The sequence below is a fragment of the Cephus cinctus genome, unplaced genomic scaffold (genome assembly GCF_000341935.2).
Source record: "Cephus cinctus unplaced genomic scaffold, Ccin1 Ccin1_scaffold1343, whole genome shotgun sequence".
NCBI lineage: Eukaryota > Metazoa > Arthropoda > Insecta > Hymenoptera > Cephidae > Cephus > Cephus cinctus.
This window is the reverse complement of record NW_014333756.1, coordinates 472,518-495,828: the sequence shown is the minus strand read 5'-3', so window position 1 is coordinate 495,828 and position 23,311 is coordinate 472,518. Positions and strand designations below refer to the sequence as shown.

The 23,311-nt window shown below is 39.5% G+C and overlaps 1 protein-coding gene and 1 long non-coding RNA gene across 14 annotated transcripts in view; one reads left to right on the top strand and one right to left on the bottom strand.

Annotated features, from left to right (window-relative positions):
• The window catches only part of LOC107272983 (serine/arginine repetitive matrix protein 2), a 134,201-nt gene that overhangs the window by 101,836 nt on the left and 9,054 nt on the right, over window positions 1-23,311 (top strand). For all 13 annotated transcript variants that reach the window (XM_015750730.2, XM_015750729.2, XM_025090303.1 and 10 more), the window contains 2 exons: window positions 14,963-15,086; window positions 22,444-22,568. In XM_015750730.2, the coding sequence (XP_015606216.1) occupies window positions 14,963-15,086; window positions 22,444-22,568 (249 nt within the window). The remainder of the gene's footprint in view (window positions 1-14,962; window positions 15,087-22,443; window positions 22,569-23,311) is intronic.
• Window positions 7,603-10,010, bottom strand: LOC112495134. The gene is made up of 3 exons (XR_003061389.1): window positions 9,576-10,010; window positions 8,099-8,233; window positions 7,603-8,030 (listed from the first exon to the last, which is right to left on the bottom strand). It is a non-coding gene; the product is annotated as an uncharacterized LOC112495134 (long non-coding RNA).

Below are 23,311 nucleotides of genomic sequence, written 5' to 3'. Positions count from 1 at the left end.
AACTAACAGGTAAAAGCGTTTTTGGCTCGGGCGACTTGCGCCGCCATGCTTATGGCTATTTGATGCTTTTATCTTTACAGATTCTCTTTGCCACATTGCGTGAGTCTATAGTCTTGCCGCGACATCGGTTTCACTTTGAAGGGACTTATTTACGTATCGGTTCGTAAGGAGCTGGCCCCCCGTGAAAGTCGAACTGATGTCGCGCTTCGATTATAGCTTTGCCAACGGTTGCTATAATATGGTTTTGGGATAAATTCGTAATTATAATTGAAAGTATACCAAGAGACGTCAACCTTATTGAAGCTTGATAAGATTACCCGTATTAATTACGTATCGCATACGAGATACAGTGTTACCATGGTAACAGAATATTATATGTATATTTCGCCAGGTCTTTTTCACCACCTGAAGTTATCCCGTTCACTGGATTTCTGTCATTTCCCCTAGTAGAGTTACCTTCGGGTAGTACAAGTAGTACCGAGTAATAGTCTATACTGTCAGTGCTTAAGGATATACGTAATACATGTATTTATACCGTCTATTCGGAATCGAAGATAAATCTATTTCTCGTAGAGACATCGGTCGAGCTCTCGATGGAATCCGAGTGGAGTATCTTGGAGGCAGTATCCACGCGACTACGCGCATGAGAGGCTCTCGAGTCGAAATAAGCCTTTACGTTGTCGGAGCTTAAAATCCCAAGCATGCATCATTATTAGTCGACATTTTTGCATTTAGATGCTGATTAAGGATCTTCTTCCTTGCTGGCTTCACCTATATTTTCATCTCTAGCTCCAAGCTCTTGTACGCCATTATAATCTGAATTTATTTTACTGAAGTAGATATGCATGCAAATACGTATTGATTCTGCAGATTTGGAATTCATCCAAATTTTCGCATGGCAAACGTACGTCGTCAGGACTATATCAGGATTCCTATGATCTTTGCATGCCTCGCAACGCGAAATATTTTATTTAACAAACATTGTTTTTTCGGATAAAATCTCTGAACGTCAGTTTTCGTAACGAACGTGAAAATATCGTATGACCGTGTTTATATTCCTGTGATAAATCTCTACCAAAGCCTCGGACATTCTCGCGGAACAAGCTGTGAATGACGTTCGAAGGTTTCTATGGTAACGCCGGATGATCTTGGCAGGTGTGATTCGCAAAGAACGACAATGAAATATCGTGGTCCACGGGCTAAAGGAGAAATTCTGTGCGTGAAATAATACGATGAACTTAAGATGGTGGCTTTGAGATCGGATGGTGACTATGGGAGGGGGGGTAATTGAGAAGGGATGCAATGAGCAGGTAGCAGCAGATGTTTCTCGGCAGATCACGCGACAGCTGTGCGGTTCAGGGATGCTGGGCCCGTCTTAGAATTCAGTTTTTTTTTTCCATACCGAGATGCTGTAGGTTTGGTCCAGCGATCCTCATTTCTTCAGATATTAACTAAAACACTTGTATCCCGCCAGTGTCTGTCAGATTGATCATAGATGCAGGGATAGATGGAAACAAATCGTATCGTGCAGCATCCCATTGTTAATCATGGACCAATTGGATGACGTAATTAACCAACGAAATGTTTCTGCAGAACTCTAAATAGATTTTCTCGACGAACGGGTAACCACTGGTCCTTTCACCGTGCCTATGTGTATATGGAAATGGTCCAGACCATCCCTCATTGGAGCCACGCGACACGCGTGCCAGATATTTCCTTAGCGGGCGGAAGCCACCCTCGATCTCTACTTTTCATCTTGCCGTTTCTCTCTCGACCCTCAGCCTCCTCGACAGATGCATCACGATTCGACCACTTGGCAGCTGCTGCTTTACTAGTCGACTACGTTGAAACTACTAGCGTACACCATATGTGGAGTTATGATGTTTTGGGATGTACGTGTGATATATATATATATATACACACACATATATATATGAATAGAAAATATTGGATTTCTATATTGCCAATATATTCACCAACTTCAAAGTATTACTTTATTCCTGTAGATTCGATAAAGATGTGATATTCATATGGTCCACTTATCACAGGTGTCAATAACAGTCAGATAACAGTGCGTTATCGTATACATAGAAAAATCATATTCGCAGCTCCAACTACGTAGGCCTGTTCACGTACAACTTTTATGTACAAATTTCACATACTGTCTGATAAATCTGAAAATTTTTTTGGTACTCCTTACTCTAAAAAAAAAAAAGTTAACTAGAGTAGGGTTTACCTATTTTTATAATTTTTATGACTTGTATCAGAGAAACCAGTGGTACCAGTTTTTATATCACGACCATATCATGTGTATGTAAAATGCAAAGAAAAATGATATTTTTAATATTTAAATTGGCATTTCCGCTTTCTTAATTAGTACGTCTTTGCCAGTCTAATTGGCTTATCACCAGCGTGGAACTTGCTTGCGAGTTATTCGCCTGTCAGTGGGCTAGGCAGATGTTAGGAAAGTAACTTGACACCAAAACTCCGTCCAGTAACATCTGCTTCTTGCAGTAGAAAAAAAAAAAGCAGGACTTCCGGCATTTTACTGATCATCTACGTGCAGTGAGTGAGTGTGCACTAGTCTCAATAAGAAATCTGTCTAATCTGAAATTCATTGAATTATCGTTATCGACCATGAACACGTGTCAAAGAGTGAATGTAATCAATCTTGAGGCATTTGCGTTGGAATGCATTTAAAAATTATTGGAAATCAATTGAAATACTCGATTAATCTCGTAATCCGATTTGAGGATCAGGGACTCAAGTGAAACGTGCGCTTACTGACGTCACGCACGGTTTTGACTAACGTCACGAGATTTTCTCGTTGACGAGCGAGATACATGCGAAAAAGAAAATTGGCGAAGCGCAAGAAAACGCGATGAGTGAACGAAAAATTGGCGATTTAAACGATTGATCGGGAAATTAGAAATTTTTTAAAGGATTACCGCGCTTTTTTGGTATTAATGTGGAAAATTTTTCCGAACGTCTTCAGGGCATCCAATGGAAAAATAACGAAGAAAATTGACGATTCTGATGAAAGGCTGTGCTTTGCTTATCGGAAAATTTCAAATTCTCACGGGGCTATCGGGTTTTCATACAATCTCCCTAGGGATATTTGCTAGGGATTTCGGATAAGGTAAACATCCCTAAATCTTTTGCCGTGGATCATCGAGCAGGCAGAATCTCCTCTGTAAGCACGGACGTGAGCAGCACTTTTATTTTATCCAACGTGTCTTTTACGTTGGCTGGAAGAAGTCTTAAGGATTCTACGTATTCTTGTAAGAAAAAAAATCTACAGAAATTCGACTTAATTAAATTCCCATTGAGCACCTTAATTAAAATTTACATATATATACGCATATAATTATTTTATTAAATTCTTCAATACACGAATAATGTTAAATTGAATTATTCGCAAGGTACACCTCATTAGAGATGCTGTGTAAAATTATTAACGAGTCAGTTATTTCTACAAAGAAATTTTATATATACAATCGACTTCCTGTCTGACGCGTGCCAGTATCGTGTCTCGTTCTAGGTATTCTAGGGAAAATATGAGTCGAATGAATATTCTAAGAAAATTATATATTCTCTTACCTAAGGCAGCTAGCAATCGTCTCCTGTATGTTTCATTGCAGTCGGTTCGTACATGCATTATCGTAAGAGACTTTATTATCATACGTATTGCATTACTCCCATCCGGCGTCTCTTAATTCATTAGTCAATCAACGTTACCTCATACGCGTAGGATAAAGTCATCCTTTACGGAATAGCTATGCTAAGCAACAATGACTTATATGCATCAACGAACGAAAAAAATAATCATTCTAAAACCCGATCAATCAGATGACTCGTAATTCGTCATTATAAAAATACGAGAGTACACTTTTTTTAGGAATTTTTTTTTCATCCGGTTCCCACGCCCTAGCGACCATAATGATTATCCCGGTGATTACGCCCTGCCGGACGTAACGAAAGTCCTTGGAAAAATTTCTTGGTCCTTGGACAAATTTTGCCGAGCCATCTCAAAAACCTTTGAATCCTAATTAAAAAACTCTTTTTTTTTTCATGAAAAAACATCAATTTGAGTAATAATTGTGAAATAATTTTTTTTACCAAAAAATTTTGTTTTGCCTAAAATCCTCTTTTCAAACCTTTCTCATACAACCTCAATGCTATCACGGGCTATCAGCCTAACCTCGCTCATTTGTATGAACATTTTCGAGCCTTTATCATACGCGGCTTCCTTGCTCCCATAGGTAATTCAGCCACCATTCAATCCTTTTACTATATATCTCATAGTGGTTTTGTTTACTGACTTGTATTATGACTCACCTTAACGTGGGCTTCAGTATGTGGGCTGCGAACCGTTCTCACTGTAGGATGCTGCCGCTGCAGCCACCGTTGGCTTCACCGACGTACGACTCTCATCCAAGCTCATCCACGTTCCGACAGGGGCCTTCACCTCGGCAGTTCCTCGTATCTGAAACGGCTCCTACCTTGCGTCGCCACCTGCCCGCACTTTAGTTGCAAATAACCAACAGCTGCAAAACGGCCTGACGCGTCTTTTAGCAATACTAGTAGTGGCAGCAGGCATGGGCAGTGTCGAAATTTAGTTCAAATATGGACACAGTGGGTTGGTTTTTTTACTTTTATTTCTAGATTTCTGGATAAACTTGATTTTTGGAATTTAAAAAAAATATATATATGTTTAATTACTGTGACTTTTTGCTATGGGCTTTTTTTCATGATTAAACCAAAGGCTCATGCTCAGACCGGATAAATTTGTGATAGTTTTTTTTTTCGGAGTAATTTCAAATTTTTGTATTTTCAATTCTTAGAACGATCCGTATTCATGAAATTGACCTAATATTTTTTTAGTTTTTTTTTTGACTCAGCTCTCAGGCTTTATGGGACTTTTAGTATGTGCATATTGTGCTATTGTACTCCGTAGTGTATATACACTATGGTGGTAGGTATACTGTATATACTATATACAGTGGTAGATATAGTAGTCCCTTTCGCTGAGATTACGAGATTATTTGGCTAGCTGAACTCTCTTGTGTACCTTAGTTCGCTTTTATCCCATTCCGACAAGTACTTTGAGGTCTCTTGTTCTTATTGGACCTTGGTACTAGTATCCCCAGTAAGATCTTTCTATTAAATGAAGGTGGTCCATATGACGCTAACCAAACAATGAATCAATTTTACGAAAAGCTTTACTGTCATATGTATACAATTTTCCTTGTTGCGGGATACGCTAAATCTCTAGAATACACAGCCTCTCGGAAATAACTGTATTTTCAATGGATAACAGAACAAAGAAGGCAAAGCATAATTCAAGAGTAAATCTTAATGAAAACGAAATTTAGCCGATTTAGTATGCATAGAACAGCACAGTTTAGTTCCCAGAGATTTTTGGATTGTCTCTGCGTGAGAAGAATTCATAACCACCACTGTATACCCAAAGAGCTAATGGTTACCAAAAAAGAAAAAAAATACTCAAAACGAAAAAGTAATTGCAATTTCAGTGGTTTTCGGTAAAAAAAAAATTTTCCAAGTGAAACAGTCTCTTCCTGTATCAGTGTCCACCGAGATAAAACCGTAGACGTTATTTCCACGAGAGCGACGAGATTTGAAAGTGATCCCCAGCTCAGTGCGATGTCCGAGCGCGAGATACGGCTCTTCTAACATAAAACCAAAGTCTGGATTCCGTTGGGTAAAGAACTCGCTCCGTAACTCGTATTCAAGGTAGACGTTATCTTCTTCACGTGTAGCTGTATCATACCTATGTGGGACATATAATAATATAGAAAACAACGAAATTCCAACAATATATTGAATTTCATATCTCTTTCAGTATCGCTGTAGAATATCTCGGTAATTCCAGGATTACGATGGTACCGAAGTATTTTTTAAGATAAAAAATTTAAAAAAATTCATCTGTCCGATCCTTGTATATCTAAAGTACGAAACTTTTTATCTATGGAATCTAAAAAAAAAATGCTGAACAAAATAGTACATTATGTCTCAAGTTGATCGGCTTTCCAGGCGGATTTCAACATAACAGAGGTGGACGTGCTTGGCGAAGTTTTGTCTAGTGTCATATTGGCTGGGCCACAGTAATCTCGACGGGTTGGATGGTCGCAGAAACTTTTCAAGTCTTTTCCTCGAATATTCTAACTACTAAAGTGTATATGGAGAACAATAGTGGACGCGGTTGGACATAATGATTTCCATTGGTATTACGTTTGCTGAAATAACAGAGGTTCATGTTGCATTTACTATTTTGAGATTTATCATATATTATCTGTACCGATGGCATCCCTATTACGGTATTGTATGTAGTTGTGGGTACTGGAGAATCGTGCACTGGATATACGAAAATTTTGGTGATTTTACGTAAATTTCAATAAAATGTTATTGTTATTATATACGCAATGGGATTTTTTAATTGTGAATAGCGATATATTTATTCATTAATTAAGGAATGTGGTTAGAGCACCTTTTTTGGATTTTTTTTGAAATTTCACAATGTCGTTTAATACCGTCGATTAATATAATTAATTAGAAATACGAATATAATTAATTTTTAATTCATGCTAATCCGATAATCCATCTCGTAGCGTATCGAGGGACGTGATATTAAATTCCCTTCAATCATGAATTGATAACGTTATTGGATTGTTAGGACTTTTCGCAATTTCGAAACTTTGACACTTTCATAGTGGCACCGGGACATTTTATTATTTTTATAATCGGCATTTCTATCACGCACAGCTTCAAAACCATGAATTTTAATTATATTAGAATTCACCCGAAACGTCAATTTACTCGGCTGTTTTTACTTGAAAAATCTTAGGACATGGTCAGCCAGGTAAAATGTTCTGCTCTTATCATATTTAAATGAGATCAATCGAGTATGAGTATATTCTTTGATAAGGGCTGTTCGAATCGACGTAAATGCCAATTAAATTACGAAATTGTTTGACTATTATATAAAAATGAGTTTTCTTATCGATAATATCAAATTTTTTATATTCTTACACCACCTTGAGACAATCATAACAAATTATTTCGTCGTCACGTTCTGCCCGATTGATACGTAGCGCGACGCCCAAGTGACAGCAGCAGCTGCTTAGACTTCGGTAAAGCAAATAGAGCCAGACAAAACGAAGAAAAAAAAACACTAAAGGGGATGCAAAGGAAGAATTTTTGGCAACGTACCAAAATCATGAAAGATCATGACCGCAAGGGTGGAACACGTCTTGTCCTAATGACTTACTTATTGCCTACAGTCGAGCCGCGCGTAGAAGAACGGGGTAAGAAGAACGTAGGGGACTTATTTACCTTGAAAGTTACAGAAAGTAGGCCCTTCGAAAAATTATTTTAATCATGGACAGACTATACCTGTGTATTTATTCACAACTCTGTGAAAAGAGGGTGAAGCGCATAAAATTTTTCTGCTAGCACACGAGCATGCTGAACTTATCGATATTCATCGATACTCCCTTGTGAAAATTAAAGGGGATGACGTCTTTTCTTTTACCCAGCAGACTTACTCTTTCTCTTTAACAAGTTACCCGTGAATGCCTTTAATCGAATTTGAAATTCCTTTAAAATTTGTAAAGAAAAATTTTTATCTGTACTTTCGAATATCTGCCACTTTAAAAGACCATAAGAGATGCTTCAGAGGTTTCTGGAGCACGGTGCAAAATCGTATACATTTATGTATCTATATATTTGTATAAACATAGCTACAGTATATGGTTATATACCGTGATGGAGTGCTCATGAAGTTTCCACACGTGTCGCCATTTCTCCAGACAAAAGTTTCGGTTCGAATACAAATTGGCATAAGGAGAACATATATATATATATTTACGAGGCCGATAAATTTGAATGTCAGACCCGTATAAAGACTTGGGAAGAATTCTCCTTGTTTCTTGTCAAATCTTTCGCATACGATACCTCCGAAATATCCTATACAAGAGACTCCGGGATTTCGTCTAAATCATTCGTCCCACCTGAAAGCGAATAAAGGGAAGATAGAAGCATTCGAACGTAAGCAGTACTTTGTAATGTGTTTTTTTACCTGTCCGATCGACCCGCTATAGTCGAATCGGCTAAGCTCCTTTTAGGTTAATTCATTGAACATGACGGCAATTCGAACGCGAAGTTCAATGAAATGCATTCCACTCGTTCCTTTATGTGGTACTTTCACTGATAACTCTCTAAAAAGAAATACACGTATGAATGCGCATTCGCACGTGTACGCATAATCGTGAAACTCGAGCTTGAGGTTCAACGTTTGGTTACATAACTCGATTTGTGAACGTCACCCATATTTCGTTATAAACAATGCAGTTAATTGCAACGAAATGCACTAACTTTAGAAAATTAATTCGATACCGTGTTAATTGACGAGTCATTTATATTTATTTGGAGAAAGTTAAATATTTTTATTATCGTTTCGCATAACACATAATTTTGATATTTGACAATAATTAAAATTAAATTTTTTTTTTGATAAATTCCATGTTGTACCTCGTGGCTGTCGTAATCGAGAAAAATGGAACGTTGACGGATTTCAAAAGAAAAAAAGATTTTATTAGAAAGTTATGAAAAAATTTTTTCTTTCATCTTTTTTTTTTTTGGATAAAATAAAATTCCAGTTCGACAATAGCCACGGGACGTGACCATTGAGAAATATTTTTTAAGCGGACTTCTCACAGAAATTTATAATTTCGACACGTCGAGATCTTCCGCCGTGAGATTGTCGTTAATATATAATTAATTATTTAAACTCGGCTGAGGGAACGGAAAAGCATTCAGCAAAGTAGTCCAATCAGGCGTAACCATTTGGTTTGAGGGTGTCAGCCCCTTTGGCAATACTTAATGTAGAAAGTTTAGTGCTTTACTTGCTATTATGCTAACTTCGAATATATATACATATACATGTTATAACATAGCCGCTAATAAATTTCTTGTATGTCACAAGCCATAATTAATATCCAAAGTCATGTCTTAATTGCCAGTTCTAATTGCCGCGCCGGGGTTACCTTAGAAACAATGCATTTAGCTTGATAAGGGTACGCGGAGTCTCCCCGTTACCTACGGATACGGCGAGAACAATTCACGAATCTCGTTCAACAAGTTTGCTCAACGATTTCTCCACTGAGTCATTACCTTGAGGGATAGCGAATTAAGGGTTGCGAGTATACCGTATAGGTGTCTTTAAGTAGGAAAATAATTGTTGACTTATGGAAAGAAATAAAAATTGTTTAATAAGAACGGATGCTATAGGTACCGGGTGATCTAGTTGGACTAGGTTAGGTTCTTTATTTTAATTGTGACTTTTAACTAGTCCATGACGTTTCGTTTTATTCACAAGTACTGACTGTACTCGTAAGTGTTGCCGTTTAATATTTCGCTGCAGTTATTATGTCAATTGGCCATTTGCACTTCGCTTCAGCGGAGCAATAGTCAGTAATGACATTTCACATGGAATCACGGTTGCACGTATATTTAATAATTTCACTACTGTACTCGGTTTACGTATAATAATTTACCTTAATTATAGCGGCCATCGTAGTTTGAAATTTTAACAAAGAAAATCTTAACTATCTTTTCCGGATTCTGATTGTAATTAGTTTTCGGTTGACCAGATCTCGAGATCACTAGATTTCGATCTCACCAGGTATAACACAGTTCGTCATAGTTGCCAACTTCATGAAGTCTCCCATAGATGAAAAATGATATCGTATCATATGTGATATGTTATCCTCCCCCCTATCCTCTTCACGGCTATTGAATTTCATTTAGCCGTATCACTCATCTCATTAATACGATCTCACGTTGTGACGTCCTCTTTAAGGGAATTCGGAATTTTATAAATTTTTTTGGAAAAAATCCCTAAAAAATGTACCATTTTTTTTTGGTGTTCAAGTTTTTCACGAATTTTCGGATAAGCGAGTGGCTCGCAGTGACAATCGGTTGACAGTGTACTGTTGGAGTATGAAGTGACGAATGTCAAAAATTTTAACGGAATAATTTCCCAACGTTCGTTGATCTAGCTTGGATCCTCGTTGCGCAATAATATACGAAGAGCCTGTGTGCGAATCGGAGCGAATAGAGAGGAAAGAGGAAAAAAGGAACAGAGAAGAAAAGTCGAAGAAAAATATGCTGCCAAGTTTCATCGACCTTCCACACGTCCAAACGGAGGTCCAACTGTGAGCATTCTCTAGTATAGTTTTTTTCTTTTTTTTTCGTCTGTGACTGACTACTCAAGAGATTTATGTAACGGGCCAGACTACTGGCAAAACATTAATACCGTCGTAACACTAAACGTTCCGTGTTAACCAGTCGAGCAGAACGATCAAGGCTAGATTGCGTAATAGGATGAGAAAAATTTTTGGATTTTCACGATCGACCTGAAATACTGCTGTAGTTAAATTTCATATTTACGTAGTAGTCTGATCCACTAGCGTTACAGTAGCACGCGCTACTTACGTTGCTATAAGTTATTGTGCGAAGGAAGAAAAAAATTCTTTTAAAAATCCCGCGTAAACTGCTGGAACTTAAAATGGCACAGGTTGGTATCTTTTATTTTCAATATTTAACGTATAGTATTAATTGGTTATTCGATTCTGAAAAAAATGTCTACGTCATAAATATCAGCCACGTAATGCGCTCGTTAAACGAATTTAATATCGCACGGCCAGATATTACATCGAACGACCAGCTGAGTATTACGGCCGAGTAATAAATGAGGAGAAAAAAAAGAGAGAAAAATTCTGCAGGTTCATTCGTTAAGCTCGTAGGTGTTGCGAAAACCGGTAAGATTTTACGACCGGTTCTCTTCGCGTAGAAACGGCCCACGCAATGTCTCGCGTTGTTTATTTTATTCGTATCCTCTCAGTGCGCATGTGCGATCCAAGTTTGAATATAACTTGTCCCCTTTACGCTGCCACCTGACGGCCGGGTTCTACAGTCACTCCACGAGTCAGACGCAGTAGCCAGGTGACTCTTTCGCATTGAGTACCACAGAGATTATGGCCCCTGTAAAACATACTTTAACCACTGACGGACTGTACGTTGGTTAAATTCATAATAAAAATACTTCCTACCATAAACTTATCAAATCTTTCATCGATTGGATAAATGTTTAACGAGTATTCTTTTATCAGTGAAATTTATATTTATTATCTTTAATGCACCAATCTACTAGTCGTAGACTTGCTCTGTGTACTTAGCTATATTAGTCGCTACACGAGTTGTGTACTACGGTTAGCCGATACAAACGAGCCGCCGTTCCTATAGTTTTGTACTGACCAGACTATTGCCAGACTGCCGTCGTGGATTCTATACTTTGTTAGACAACCGCCACTTGAGCGTGCACCATAAATACAAGAATTTATCGTTCACTGTGGTAACAATGTACTGTAGTCGATTAAACCTCTATATATCTAGTGTCTACGTTATTCCCGTCAAACGAAAATACATTTAACTGGTGCATTCTGGAACGTTATATACTATACGTATAGACTATATACGGTTTACGAATCAGCTGCCGTTACGTCGCTACAGTATAAATTTCATCCCGTTTGCTTTATGGATACTGTGTCTACAATGGATACCGAATGATATAAGCATAGGAAATTTCGCTGGATACAACTATTTACATTTACGTTCTACAGTCGCTGTGGGAAATGCAATTGGCTGCAACGAATTTTGTTTTCCTATGACAGATTTTATTTTCCAAACTTGCACTGGCAATTACTAATTCCAAGAACACTCGAAATACGAATACTTCGTAAGATTTTATTTTCATTACGTCATCGTTCAACCATAATTTAATACTAGATTTCGCAAAACTTTTGTTTATCATTTTTATCCGGAATTTTGAGGAAAAATATACCTCTCCTCGCTCCACGTCTATCTGCTCGCTCTGTTTTACCATCAGTCGATTGTCGGTTATGGCTGAGTTGTAGAGCTCAGGTAGAGACGCCTAGACAAAACAATGAACAGTCACAGTCGAGACGAGCGATTAGAAGAGACAAGTCACGAACTAAAGTTCATCGATTTATTCCACTTTCTACTTTGAACTCTCCTACTCAAGAGAATCTTGTATTCGTGTCGTGAAAGAGGCGGAGAGTCTGTGAAACATATTGCGGCCATAAACGTATTGTGTACACTAAGAATGTCGAGGATCAGGAATAGAGAGGTTTGCTGATACGATAGCTTCATATATTTTACTTCCCTTGACACACTGCGAGCCCGAGTCCTATACTGTGTCTACAGATATGGAATCTCAGTCGATGTATATTGTATATGTTTTTATATACCGTTGCATCTTATATCTTTATATACAATGTAATACTTGTGGATCTACTTGTACTGTACTTGGATTACTTTATGTAGCCCGTACTTGTGTAGTGCACAAGATTCTTCTATGCAATGAGATTGGATATATTAGTCGAGATCCTTTTATGTTTTGCCGACAAAGGATATTGTGAATAATTCGCTACCAATGGGCATCGTAAATCATGTTGCGTCATATATTTCTGTATATAAACGTAGTCGCGTATTTACGAAAAATCGTTAGATTTTTAGATCTGATCAGACAGGTAAATTCAACAAATTGTGAAATAAGATCAAATTATATTTTGCGATAAAATTAGATTTTCAAGAGAGGCATTAACCGCGAGTGGGGTTACGCGATTTTGATCTTTTAAGAGAAAATTATTTGGGAAAGATAAAAACAAGGTGATACGAAATTTTATGTTTTAGGCAAATCACGTTATTATGCGCGTTCTGGAACGTTTCGTTCTTGTGATTGATACGAATCTTTAAATTTATTTTGTTATTGACGGTTTTCCGTTCCTCTGCTCTTATTTTCGCTATTAACGAATCGATAAGAAGTTTTACGGGAAGACTGATGAATTATTACGACTGTGCATTTTATTAATGAAAATACTTCCGTGATAAGTGCATAAGCTTATTTTAATAATGTTTTAACCTTCCTATGTAAATAGTGACCGATAGACTTTAAATTTTTTTTTTCCTCGCGCACATCAATTTGGTTATTTATCCAGTGGTTATCGGGCTCCTGTCGTGCTATGATAAAGGGAAGGAAAATATTTTCTACCTGCTTCGCATTACTGTCAACTCTTGTCAGATGCACTTTCGCGAGAGTCCATATATGATATGGACGATTTCGCAAGTAAATGATTATACGTGTTATTTTACAGAACCTTTACAAGTGACACCGTGCAATTGTGCAACATTGTTATTTATCCAATTGAATGGGACATGTGAAAATATCGGCGAACAGTAACATTGAAATTAATATCATTGAAATTAACATGATGACGTCTGACCTTACACCTTCTGAGAGACATAAGATTCATGGCTCCATGTTGATACACGTACTCGAGAATTATGTGCATGTTGGTGCATTAAGAATAGACAACACGCAACCATGACCTATATATACAGATTTATACAGGGTCATCCAGTTTTCAACTTACCTGTCAGATTTGACAGCTGTCATGCAATTTTTTATACTGAATGTCAATCGTTATTATTCTTACATTGAACTTCGATTGTAGTCATTGTGGCGAATGATGAAAATTTAAATAAATCTTTTAATAAATTTCGTATCAATATTCGCACTACACGTGGAAATCCTTAAAATTTTAAATCAATTATTTTTATATTTTGCAAACACCTGTATGATTTTCGTGCAATTTATTAACATGAGTTATTTTTTTATTTTAAATTTTTTCATTCAACTTTTTTCTTTCATGATTTATTATTACGTCTCTCCGGGGGTCATGCGGCCAGATTCATTTGCTCTCTTCAGTTTTTATTGCGAAATCTACTCGAATTCCGCCATTCATTCGAGACTCGCTAATTTCACAATGAAAATGAAAGTCAGTGTCATTATCAAGAGGTACGATTTATAAATCGAATTGCGGTCACTGAAATGAGATCAACGTAACGAAGTCTAACCGGATTTTGAATTTTCATTTGATACCAATAAACAAAATTAATGAAAAACTTTTTAATCGATTCTTCGATTGACGTCGCTTAGGTTTTTTTTTTTTTAACTGTAAAAATCACGCTTGCGAAGTTAGTATCTCATGTACGGGCATCCGAAAAATGGTTAAATGACCAGGACTATTGGTTAAAAACCATCAGGAACTATGGAACTCTTGGATGTAATGGGAACTATAGTTTTTTTTATCGATTCCCAGCACGTGAGATGCGAACTTCAAAGTCGTACAGTAATATGCAAACGATTTTGAGAAAACGGTTCACCCTCTAGTTACATTCCCTTCGGTAAACATTTCCATTAGAACTCCTTTAATTTATCACGACTAGCCAAACAGCTAGTCAGTTTCCCTAAATCCTGTGGAGTTTCCCTAATCTCCGTCCATTTCACCGAAACGACCACGAGCCAAAATTTATCTATAAAAATATAAAAAACCTTAATCACTATTTATACCCATACCATGCTTTTCGCACACGATTATCTTTTCATTTCAATATCAGATTTTCATACATCCCGTACACGAAGATACGCTTAACACGTATCAAGTAACCCACATACCCAGAACCCAAAGATCCTTTACGTGGAGAATATTTTTCCGTGCCATTTAGCCCGGCGGGCATTTCGACTCGCGCAATTAATTCACGTCTACTTGACTATTCCAAAATCTGCCTTCAGTTTACAGAGCATACGTGACCTAATGAGATAAGTAAATGACAGGGAATGGACGGCGTTTGTATTACGCCTTAAAGTCCCATGTAAACTTTCACTCCAAAAACATTATACCTCTGTATGAAGTATAAATATAATTTTTTCATATCGTTAATGTTACTCCAGCGTTAAATCCGTAAGTCAATCCGTGATGCTAAAATGAAGTTGACTTGATTTTTCTTATTGTTGCAGTAATACCAACAGTAACGTGGGTTCAACAACATGGAGTCGTGGGATTGAATCCCAAAGATCTACACCGAGTCCGAATCGTTTGCATCCCCACGATGCAACTGCGCCCCATACTGCACCAGTTTCCGTAAGTACCTGCCAACAGCTGTATCAAATTGTATTACGTCATAGGATATAATAATAATATTTCCATTAGTCCGTCAAATAATGTAGCGATGGCAATTCCACAGAGCATGGTAGCTGGTTAAAATTAAATGGTAGCCCTGATTACGATTTTACGAAACCACGTGAAATATTAATTTTGTAGTTTCAAAATGGCGCCCGACGGACGGGTACACGGCTTGAGCTAAAATTAACAATGGACGAGCACTGCCATGGCGGCTACAACGTGAAGTGTGCAGTAGATGGAAATTGCACGCTTGCAGACCTAACGGGTAAACCAAAACTTGGCCGATTCGATCTTCTTGGATAATTTCCATAAGAACTTTCGCGACTATGACTGCCAAAAGTTTTCATAGTCTCGACTATGTGAGCGCCCGTCGTACGAGGAGCGACAAGGGGGTTGTTGACCATAGGATATTTTACCTTTCGGCAAGTTTCACGTCTCTCTCTCTTCCACTGTTCGTATCTCCATCTCTCTCTCTCTCTCTCTCACACACGTACTTCCATCCTCTTCTATCCTTCGTATCTACCCATTTACTCCCTCCCCCATCTTTTCGCCCTTCTCAATCTTCTGCGGAGGTTCTATCGGATAGAGAAAAATCTTCCGGGTCGTTACAACCCCATAAACACCCCTCACCCACCACCCCTTATCCACTATTATTTTACTTCGCCAATCTTTTCCCAATCGTTCCTCAATCAAATAACTCGATGACTACCAAGCAATTTAGGGGATATTCTCAACGGCAGTAAATCCCACGCAGATTTCATTGGGGGATGAAACAAATTTTCCGTAATGGATGATCTCGTTGTCTAAGAAAAGGCCAGAATACACTTTAATTAGAATAATTATCAATTTATCCGAAAATTGACAATTACGTAGGAATTTCAGGCAAATATCATTTTCTGATTTGAATACGGATAAATCACCCTTGCGAGGGTGACGGAGCTGTAGGATTTCTTGGGGTCGGACGAAATACCCCCCCCCCTCCTTCCTCCCCCTCTCAATTCCAGTACACGCCCGACTGTTCCTGCTGTACTCGCTCGAGATCTTCTCTGGTTTAATTAAACCGAACTCCGCCGCTCTACTAATCTTCCGCCCCCCAAGCGCGTAGGCAAGGCTACGGCCCTGAGCACACATGCATTACCTTGCAACACGCAAGAGCCCTGTTAAACAAATCGTCTCTGTGGATCCACGCAACGTGCAGTGAGCGTACGAGTACGATGGGTCATTCGGATTTCACTGTTAACTCCAATAAATTTACTCCCTGCATCTCCACCGTGTACAGGATCATCGATCCGTAAAATAGTCGAAAATTATCCCGCCGGACTCCATTCGACTTACTCGTTTTCACTTACTTGGTACGTTTTAACGAAGGTAAGGATACACTGGTACGGATTTTAGGCAATTTTTTATCTATTTTCCCAAATGATTAGTAATTCCATCAGCCTACGATGGCTGTTGTAATATTTATAAGGTCAATTGGTTTTTATATCCCGACTCCATATTGGGAATTCTATTTGAGTTGAGTGTATCAATAATCTAATATTGCTGTCTGAAGTATATCGTATAGGAGCGTGGTATATATACATATATGTATACGTATAGGTTTAACGTAAACCGCAAAATTGAAAGCTTGTAATATGCCGCTGACCAATTTCCCCGAGAAACGAAGGATTTGGTGGAACGAAGAGAAAAGCTTGTTCCCGTTACCGTTAGGCGTCTCTGCGCGCGGCGTCGAAAAATCCTTGTATAAACAATGTGGCACGTTGCGAATTTTTAACGAGTTTCGCTTCCAGTATCGGCCGTTTTGATTCGCCTGATAACGCGAGAGTATCTGTATATTGCACTTACGTGAGCGAAGCTCGCTTGAACGAAGTTTCACATGTGTCACGTGCCACGTGTACCATATCGAAAAGCGTGACACGTGCGTAACGAATGTCAATGGGTGCGTTCACCAGTTAGCCAATCGAGAATAACGCTCGTATACGTCATTCAGCAGTGAAACGAACCACCGGCCGGGCCACTCGAGCAGTTCATAAATCTACCGTTGCGAGCAAAAATAACGAGCGTCATTTGTCAAATCGACTGGTGGTGTAAATTAAAAAAAAAAAAAAGTAATAATCCAGAGGAGTTAAGTTTTGGAAGACGATCGGAACCCAGTGGTTTGCACGATTTTATTTCTTCCCCGATAAACAAGCTCGGGGAATTACATAATCCTTGCGTCGTCGTCTGGACTTCCTTTGGGATGTTGGTTGTTTCGGCGGATGACGTCACTCGAGGACTGAACGTCGTCCGGCAAACAGTGGCGTCCTCCGGGACAAAAGTGACTTCGGCGCTCGAAGCTGAATCCATTGGGCTAGACTCCCGAGGTCTATCAATCTGAAGTAATCAGTCTGAGATCCGTGTAACCGCGGCAACCCTGTTACCAGAGGGTCTCCCGCGGGTCCCGCCACCTAATAGTGCCTGGAAGCATCCATCACGGTTTACGGATCTTCGTTTTCTCGTGTAAATCTTCGAATACGATTTCGCGCAATGTGTCGCCTTCGATTTGCTCCTACAACCTTAACTCCTGGGCGTCTTGTCGTAAAGCGGGGAAAGTGTCTTTCCTGCGATCTTGCCCGATATAAGGAATAAGCACGGGTATATCGTGAACCTCGTGTATATCTATATAGGATAGGAGATAGACCCGATACGGGAACAACCCGGGCGAACCTTTATTATTTCACCAACAAGATTCATCTCAATCACGCTTAACAAGATTCGGGCTTATGATTTATCTGATTACTTGGGTTATTTTGTTCTCGTGTAATTATCCATTTTTCCGCGTCGCACGTGAATGCGTAAAATAATTATCCCAACGGAAATTCAATTTTACTTTCACTAACGATCCGCTACCGATTATACGTATACGTCGCTGAGTTCAATTCGCAAAATTTTATATGGATGTAACTTTGCAAAGAATTTCATAAACTTTTATCTACGTTCTCCGCCCCTCTCCCCCTGCTCCGTCGCCTATTTTCCATCGTGCTTTGCACGGCTGCTAATGGAACTCACTTTGTTTTTTTTTTTTAATTTTAAACAATGTGTTACCAACTTCACACAGCCAAGCTTCAGTCGTAAGACGGATTAAGGGACGTTACGAAATTTTATCTGGATCGCTCCTAACTTAGGTGAGAGATTGAATTGGATGAGAAAGAAAGAAAATGAGGAAAATAGAAAGAACTTCGTGATTGGTCCAGTGAACCTGTTGGGCTCTGGGATTCATCTTAGTTATCAGACGCTACCTCGAGTATTGTTTATTTTTATCTGGGAAAATCTTGAGGAACCACTGTACAAGTTAATGAGGATTCGGTGAATGAGACGTGTGCGATGTCTTTTTTAATCTTGCTATCAGTTTTATCTGTGCGAGAGATTGGTATTGCCGAAGGGAAGAGGGAAATTAATTATTTTCAGCCGCAGTGTAAACTTATCAAGGTACAGGTCTTAATTGTTCTGCCGCACGTGTATATATATATTTGTTTATCTATACGCTGTATAATCTGCGAGAGATTTTAGACGGGGATTACTAATTAATTAGTATCCGAGATAAATATTCATGAAAATGAGATGGTGCTACATCGTCCTCTGGGATTCTGCGCCAGTACTAGCTCTTTCGGATGACAACCCGTATCCTGGACCCAACTGTATCATCCTAAGATAGCTGTTATCGGGGCTCTAAACCTAAGCCAGTGCGTAAGGGATAAAGCCACGTGCGCGATTTATGGATAAGATCGTCAGACGTAAAAAAAAAAAGAAATAATGATTTCCTACAAAATTTATGTACTTCGCAATTCGCGACCTAGCCTAGAAAACGCAATAAGAAGAGTCTGTAACTATATATCCCATATACATTGATCTTCCTCTCTTGGCATCCCCGCCGTCTCGTTCGCCGACAAAAAGAGTATCGTTGCCGAAAGCCAGCAATAATTCAGAAACGAACAAAACATCCATCCGTACGATTCTGCAAAAAGCTCATTCCTTTTAGTCCCTTATTTTCTTCCGTCCTTAAGATTGGTTTCTCATTTCACTCAAAAAGGCTACTCGAATCTGCCGTCTCATTCGGACGTATCAAGATTACCAGAGTGAAATATGTCAAATCAGCAAGACTTTCCGTGAGGCCTAGCGTGTCTATAAGCCAACTACACGTTTGCGTGTCCATATACGAAAGACGCGGTAGAACGAAATCAAAATATTCCGGTCGGAATAGATTTTCCGAAAATTGACTAAATCCACAGACCGCAAAGCCCAACTTCGTGGTAACATCTCCACATGGCACAGTGCACCTACGTACGAAATGTCCCGTGCAGTTTCCATTATCAAAGTCCTTTCCACGAACTTACCACTTGCTACAGAAGTTTCCGAAACGCCGGGCAAAATTCAACCGTTTCCACCGTATACGTACTGGCGCTAGTTGGGACGCTTGATAAATCCTCGCGAATGGCCCCGGCGTGTCACCGTCCATAAGTCAGTGGAAATGCACTTGCGGAAAATGCATTTCGGATGCATTTCCACAGGCGCGATAATCTGGTGGCACACAAGCAAAGCAATGGCCGCGCTGTTCAGCGAGTAAACGGAACGTCGTTACTCTGTAGGGATGATGCATACGGGTCGCTGGCAGCTGGGTGCATCCAATGCGTATGCAACGGACACCCTGCACACACGAAGCATAATCGGTACGTCACGTGCATTGCCATTATTCACTAACTCGTCCGCTTACACACTCGGTGCACTCGACGAACTTCGGCATCCTGTGTTATTACGTAATTGCAGGGAATTGCTCGAACCGCGTGTTCGAAGTGGCGCTGGACCGATCTGTAAGCGCGTCCGGAAGCTGCGAGAGTAATGCCACTGAGATAATTACGCGAAGGAGATTGTTAAAAAAAATTTTATTACATGAAATACGAAATATCGATCTCGGTGCATCGAGCTTATTGAAATGATTTATTTTTGATGGATACTTGAGAATATTGATTTTTTTTTTTTTAACGTTCCGCAACTGCACCAATCGTCAAAGTTATCGATCAGATAGGAGAGAGGCGGTACATGGTAATGCTTTTAGAATTTTGGGGACACCTGTCGGTTATCGTTAACGGATCGATAAAGGATTCATATGTTCCAATTTCGCAGAAAATCCCGAAACCTTTGACCTGCCTCCTTCGATGATCGATAAGTATTTTCGTTGGTTTCTATCGAAAATAATGCAGATATATTCATCTACTTCGAGCTAGTCGCCACGAAATATATTCGATAACGGTACATCGTTAAGGAGCTTATTTTGTATTATTAAAGTGCTCTGTTTGAAAATATTTATTTAATCAGTTACCGGATGATTGTCTCCTATGGAATATTTATAAACATGATAAATGCGTCGGTATAATCCAAATGAATTTTCATTAAGCACATGCTACTTAGACGCTATGTTTGTTTTCGATTTCTCTTTCAAATGATCCGCCGTACGTGTATGCGGATTTCGATAAATCCATTGGATCTGAAAAAAAATGTCCTAATCTGTTTACCGTTAGCTCACGCAGTCCCTGTTACACCGTTTGGAACGAAATCGAAAGCAGTTTCCACGTCGATTTCACTCCTGTAACATTGACTCGCGTTATTTATTTGTCTGCGCGATCCATACCGCTCGTGCTGGGTTTTGATGAACGACGCCTGAATTGGGATTCCGTGAATCAGCTGTGAACTCCACTTAGGATATAGATGCGCGACATCCGTAACAAGGTGAACTTCCAAACGGGCGAGGTTTCTACGTAGATAAGATTGAAAGTCCTTATTGGCGCAAGAGGCCAGAAATGTGCCGCTACGTGAGAATGAGATGTTGGATTTGTTGTTGGTGAGAGTGGCGATGAAAAAGTGAATCAAGGAAGAATGAAAAGGAGCGCGAAATCGATTCTGGAGATGTTCACGTTGAAGAGGCGCAAGCTTTCCGCTGGGAACGAAGCCACTTCGAGGCGTAACGGGCAATCAACGAAATGCTCCATCTTCGTTGAATCAATTAACGATCACTCGCAGGTGCTTAGACGTTGCAGGGATTTGAAACTTGTTAGTGACTTAATTTAATACGCGTATAGATTGAGTCCCGGTGGATTTTAGTATAGAGAAATGTTTATTTTAGCCAATTTTTTTATGCCACGTGCATCCGAAAGGATTTCATATTTATATAGTATTGTATTGAGCCTAGGCAGTCGAAACCGTTGAAACGCATCGACTGAAGTTAGCTCGGTCATTTGATTTCTATACGAGTGCCAACTTCAGGTGGTTGCGTTTGAGCTGACTCGTCGTTGTGCATAAGCGCGTGGTTCGTTGGCCGTCGAGAGAGCCTAATTTTCATAGTCGACATTTTTCATGAAAACAGTCGACAAAACTGGTGTCGTCGACGCTCGAGGAAACGAAGGAACTTGACTCAAGGAGACGTCTCATTTGGCCGTCGCTTAATGCTGTGAAAACGGAAAAAGTAACTAGATACGTGTGCAATATGGATGCAGCACTTGTAATTAAGACCGTGGTGTAACGAATTCGAGATTCTAGAGGATCCGGTCTTAGCTTTGTGATGAAAAGAGACAATGCAGGTACTCGAGGAGTCAAGTGACCCCTTAACCTCCATGTAACTTCTGTCAGGTTAGAGCAGTGAAATGGCCGTGCGTCCCTGTTGATAAAACAGAAAAAAAAAGTGCAGTCGGTAATGTAGATCGCATTTCAAGCCCGACCCGTTTATGTATCTTCTCGCGTATATTCCGTAAATAAAAACCATTATATATTATTTCGTATATGCATCGCGCAAACTCTAATTAGTTCGTCATCGACGAAGGTGCAGGAGATAACTCCAGGAAGTATCGCGCATCGCTGCCATCGTTATTTACGTCCTTTGTTTCCGGTCTGCCTGGCGATACAGTATGGAGCCACGCCTCGAGCTATTTTTTCATTACTTTACAGGATATTTGAAACTGGATATCCGATGGCCATAAAGTGAAAAAAAAAATTCTATAAACTTTCACCAAAGAGCTGATCTATGATTATCGATTCTGCGACGTACGGTAAATTTTGAGACGCATCGCGAAATGAACTTAAAAAATGTAACTGGGTTGCGCGCCAAAGTATTCCGGACTGCTAATAGAGAAACAGCTAACGGACAGATCCTAATTAAGCTCGATTTCTATTTCTGTCGGTATCCCGATGGAATCGACCAAGCGGAATAAATTGGCAGCTAATCGAACTGCATTTAGGTACATCCTCGACTCCACCATTTTCAAGCTCCATGTTCCTTTTGTTTCAGCCTCTGCACGGACAGCAGCTGAGTGGTCACGGAAAAGAACGCAGAAGAGCACCAGCCCTCAGCAAAGCTCAGAGACGTATAAAAGCGTCCAGCACCCCTGCGCTCCTCGACCGGGAACACGAGGGGTATGTTTTCCTCATTCATAAATTTTCCGGCTTCAACCCACCTGGTTTCACAGGTCTCGGTTCTTCAGGCCGCAAGTAAATCATATTCAAGATTTTGCCGACCCACCCGACAGGAGGTCGAGCCTCGTGTTTCAGAGAAAAACGGCGTTCGCTTTCAAATGTCCGTCTTAAGGGGGTGAAATTATTTTAAAAAGGCAGACAGGTAACAAAAGAGGGAGTGCTATGATTTCTGGGCATACCTAGAACCAAAAAAAAAAAAGAAAATTAAAAAATCATCTCAACAATTTTTAATCCAATTCCAAGTACTCGTGTCGTACACAATTTACGTAAATACGATATCATGTCAAGACACAGAAAAATACATGGTGAACGTGGAAACGGTGGAAGATAAATATTAGCCCGCGTAGACCGTTCCCTGTGTTTGTATTAGGAGCCGATGCCGATAACCCTCAGGAGCGGCTTCGGGGAAGTCACACGGAAGCCACGTAGAAAATGCCAGAGGCTGTTTGATCCCACATTCACTTGGCTGACCCGCTTTAAAATGTTTGCGGCGTCGTAGTTTCGCTGCGACAGTCTGTTTGAACAGTTATATATGAAGACGTTATTTTAGACGACCTACCTCAAGTCACGTCATATCCACCACCGTGTCAGGATCCTGAATACCTGAATTTAAGGTCACTTCAATTATACTTTCAATAGGACGCGAGCTACAGGACCACCTTGGTGCAGCTTCTGAACCCTTA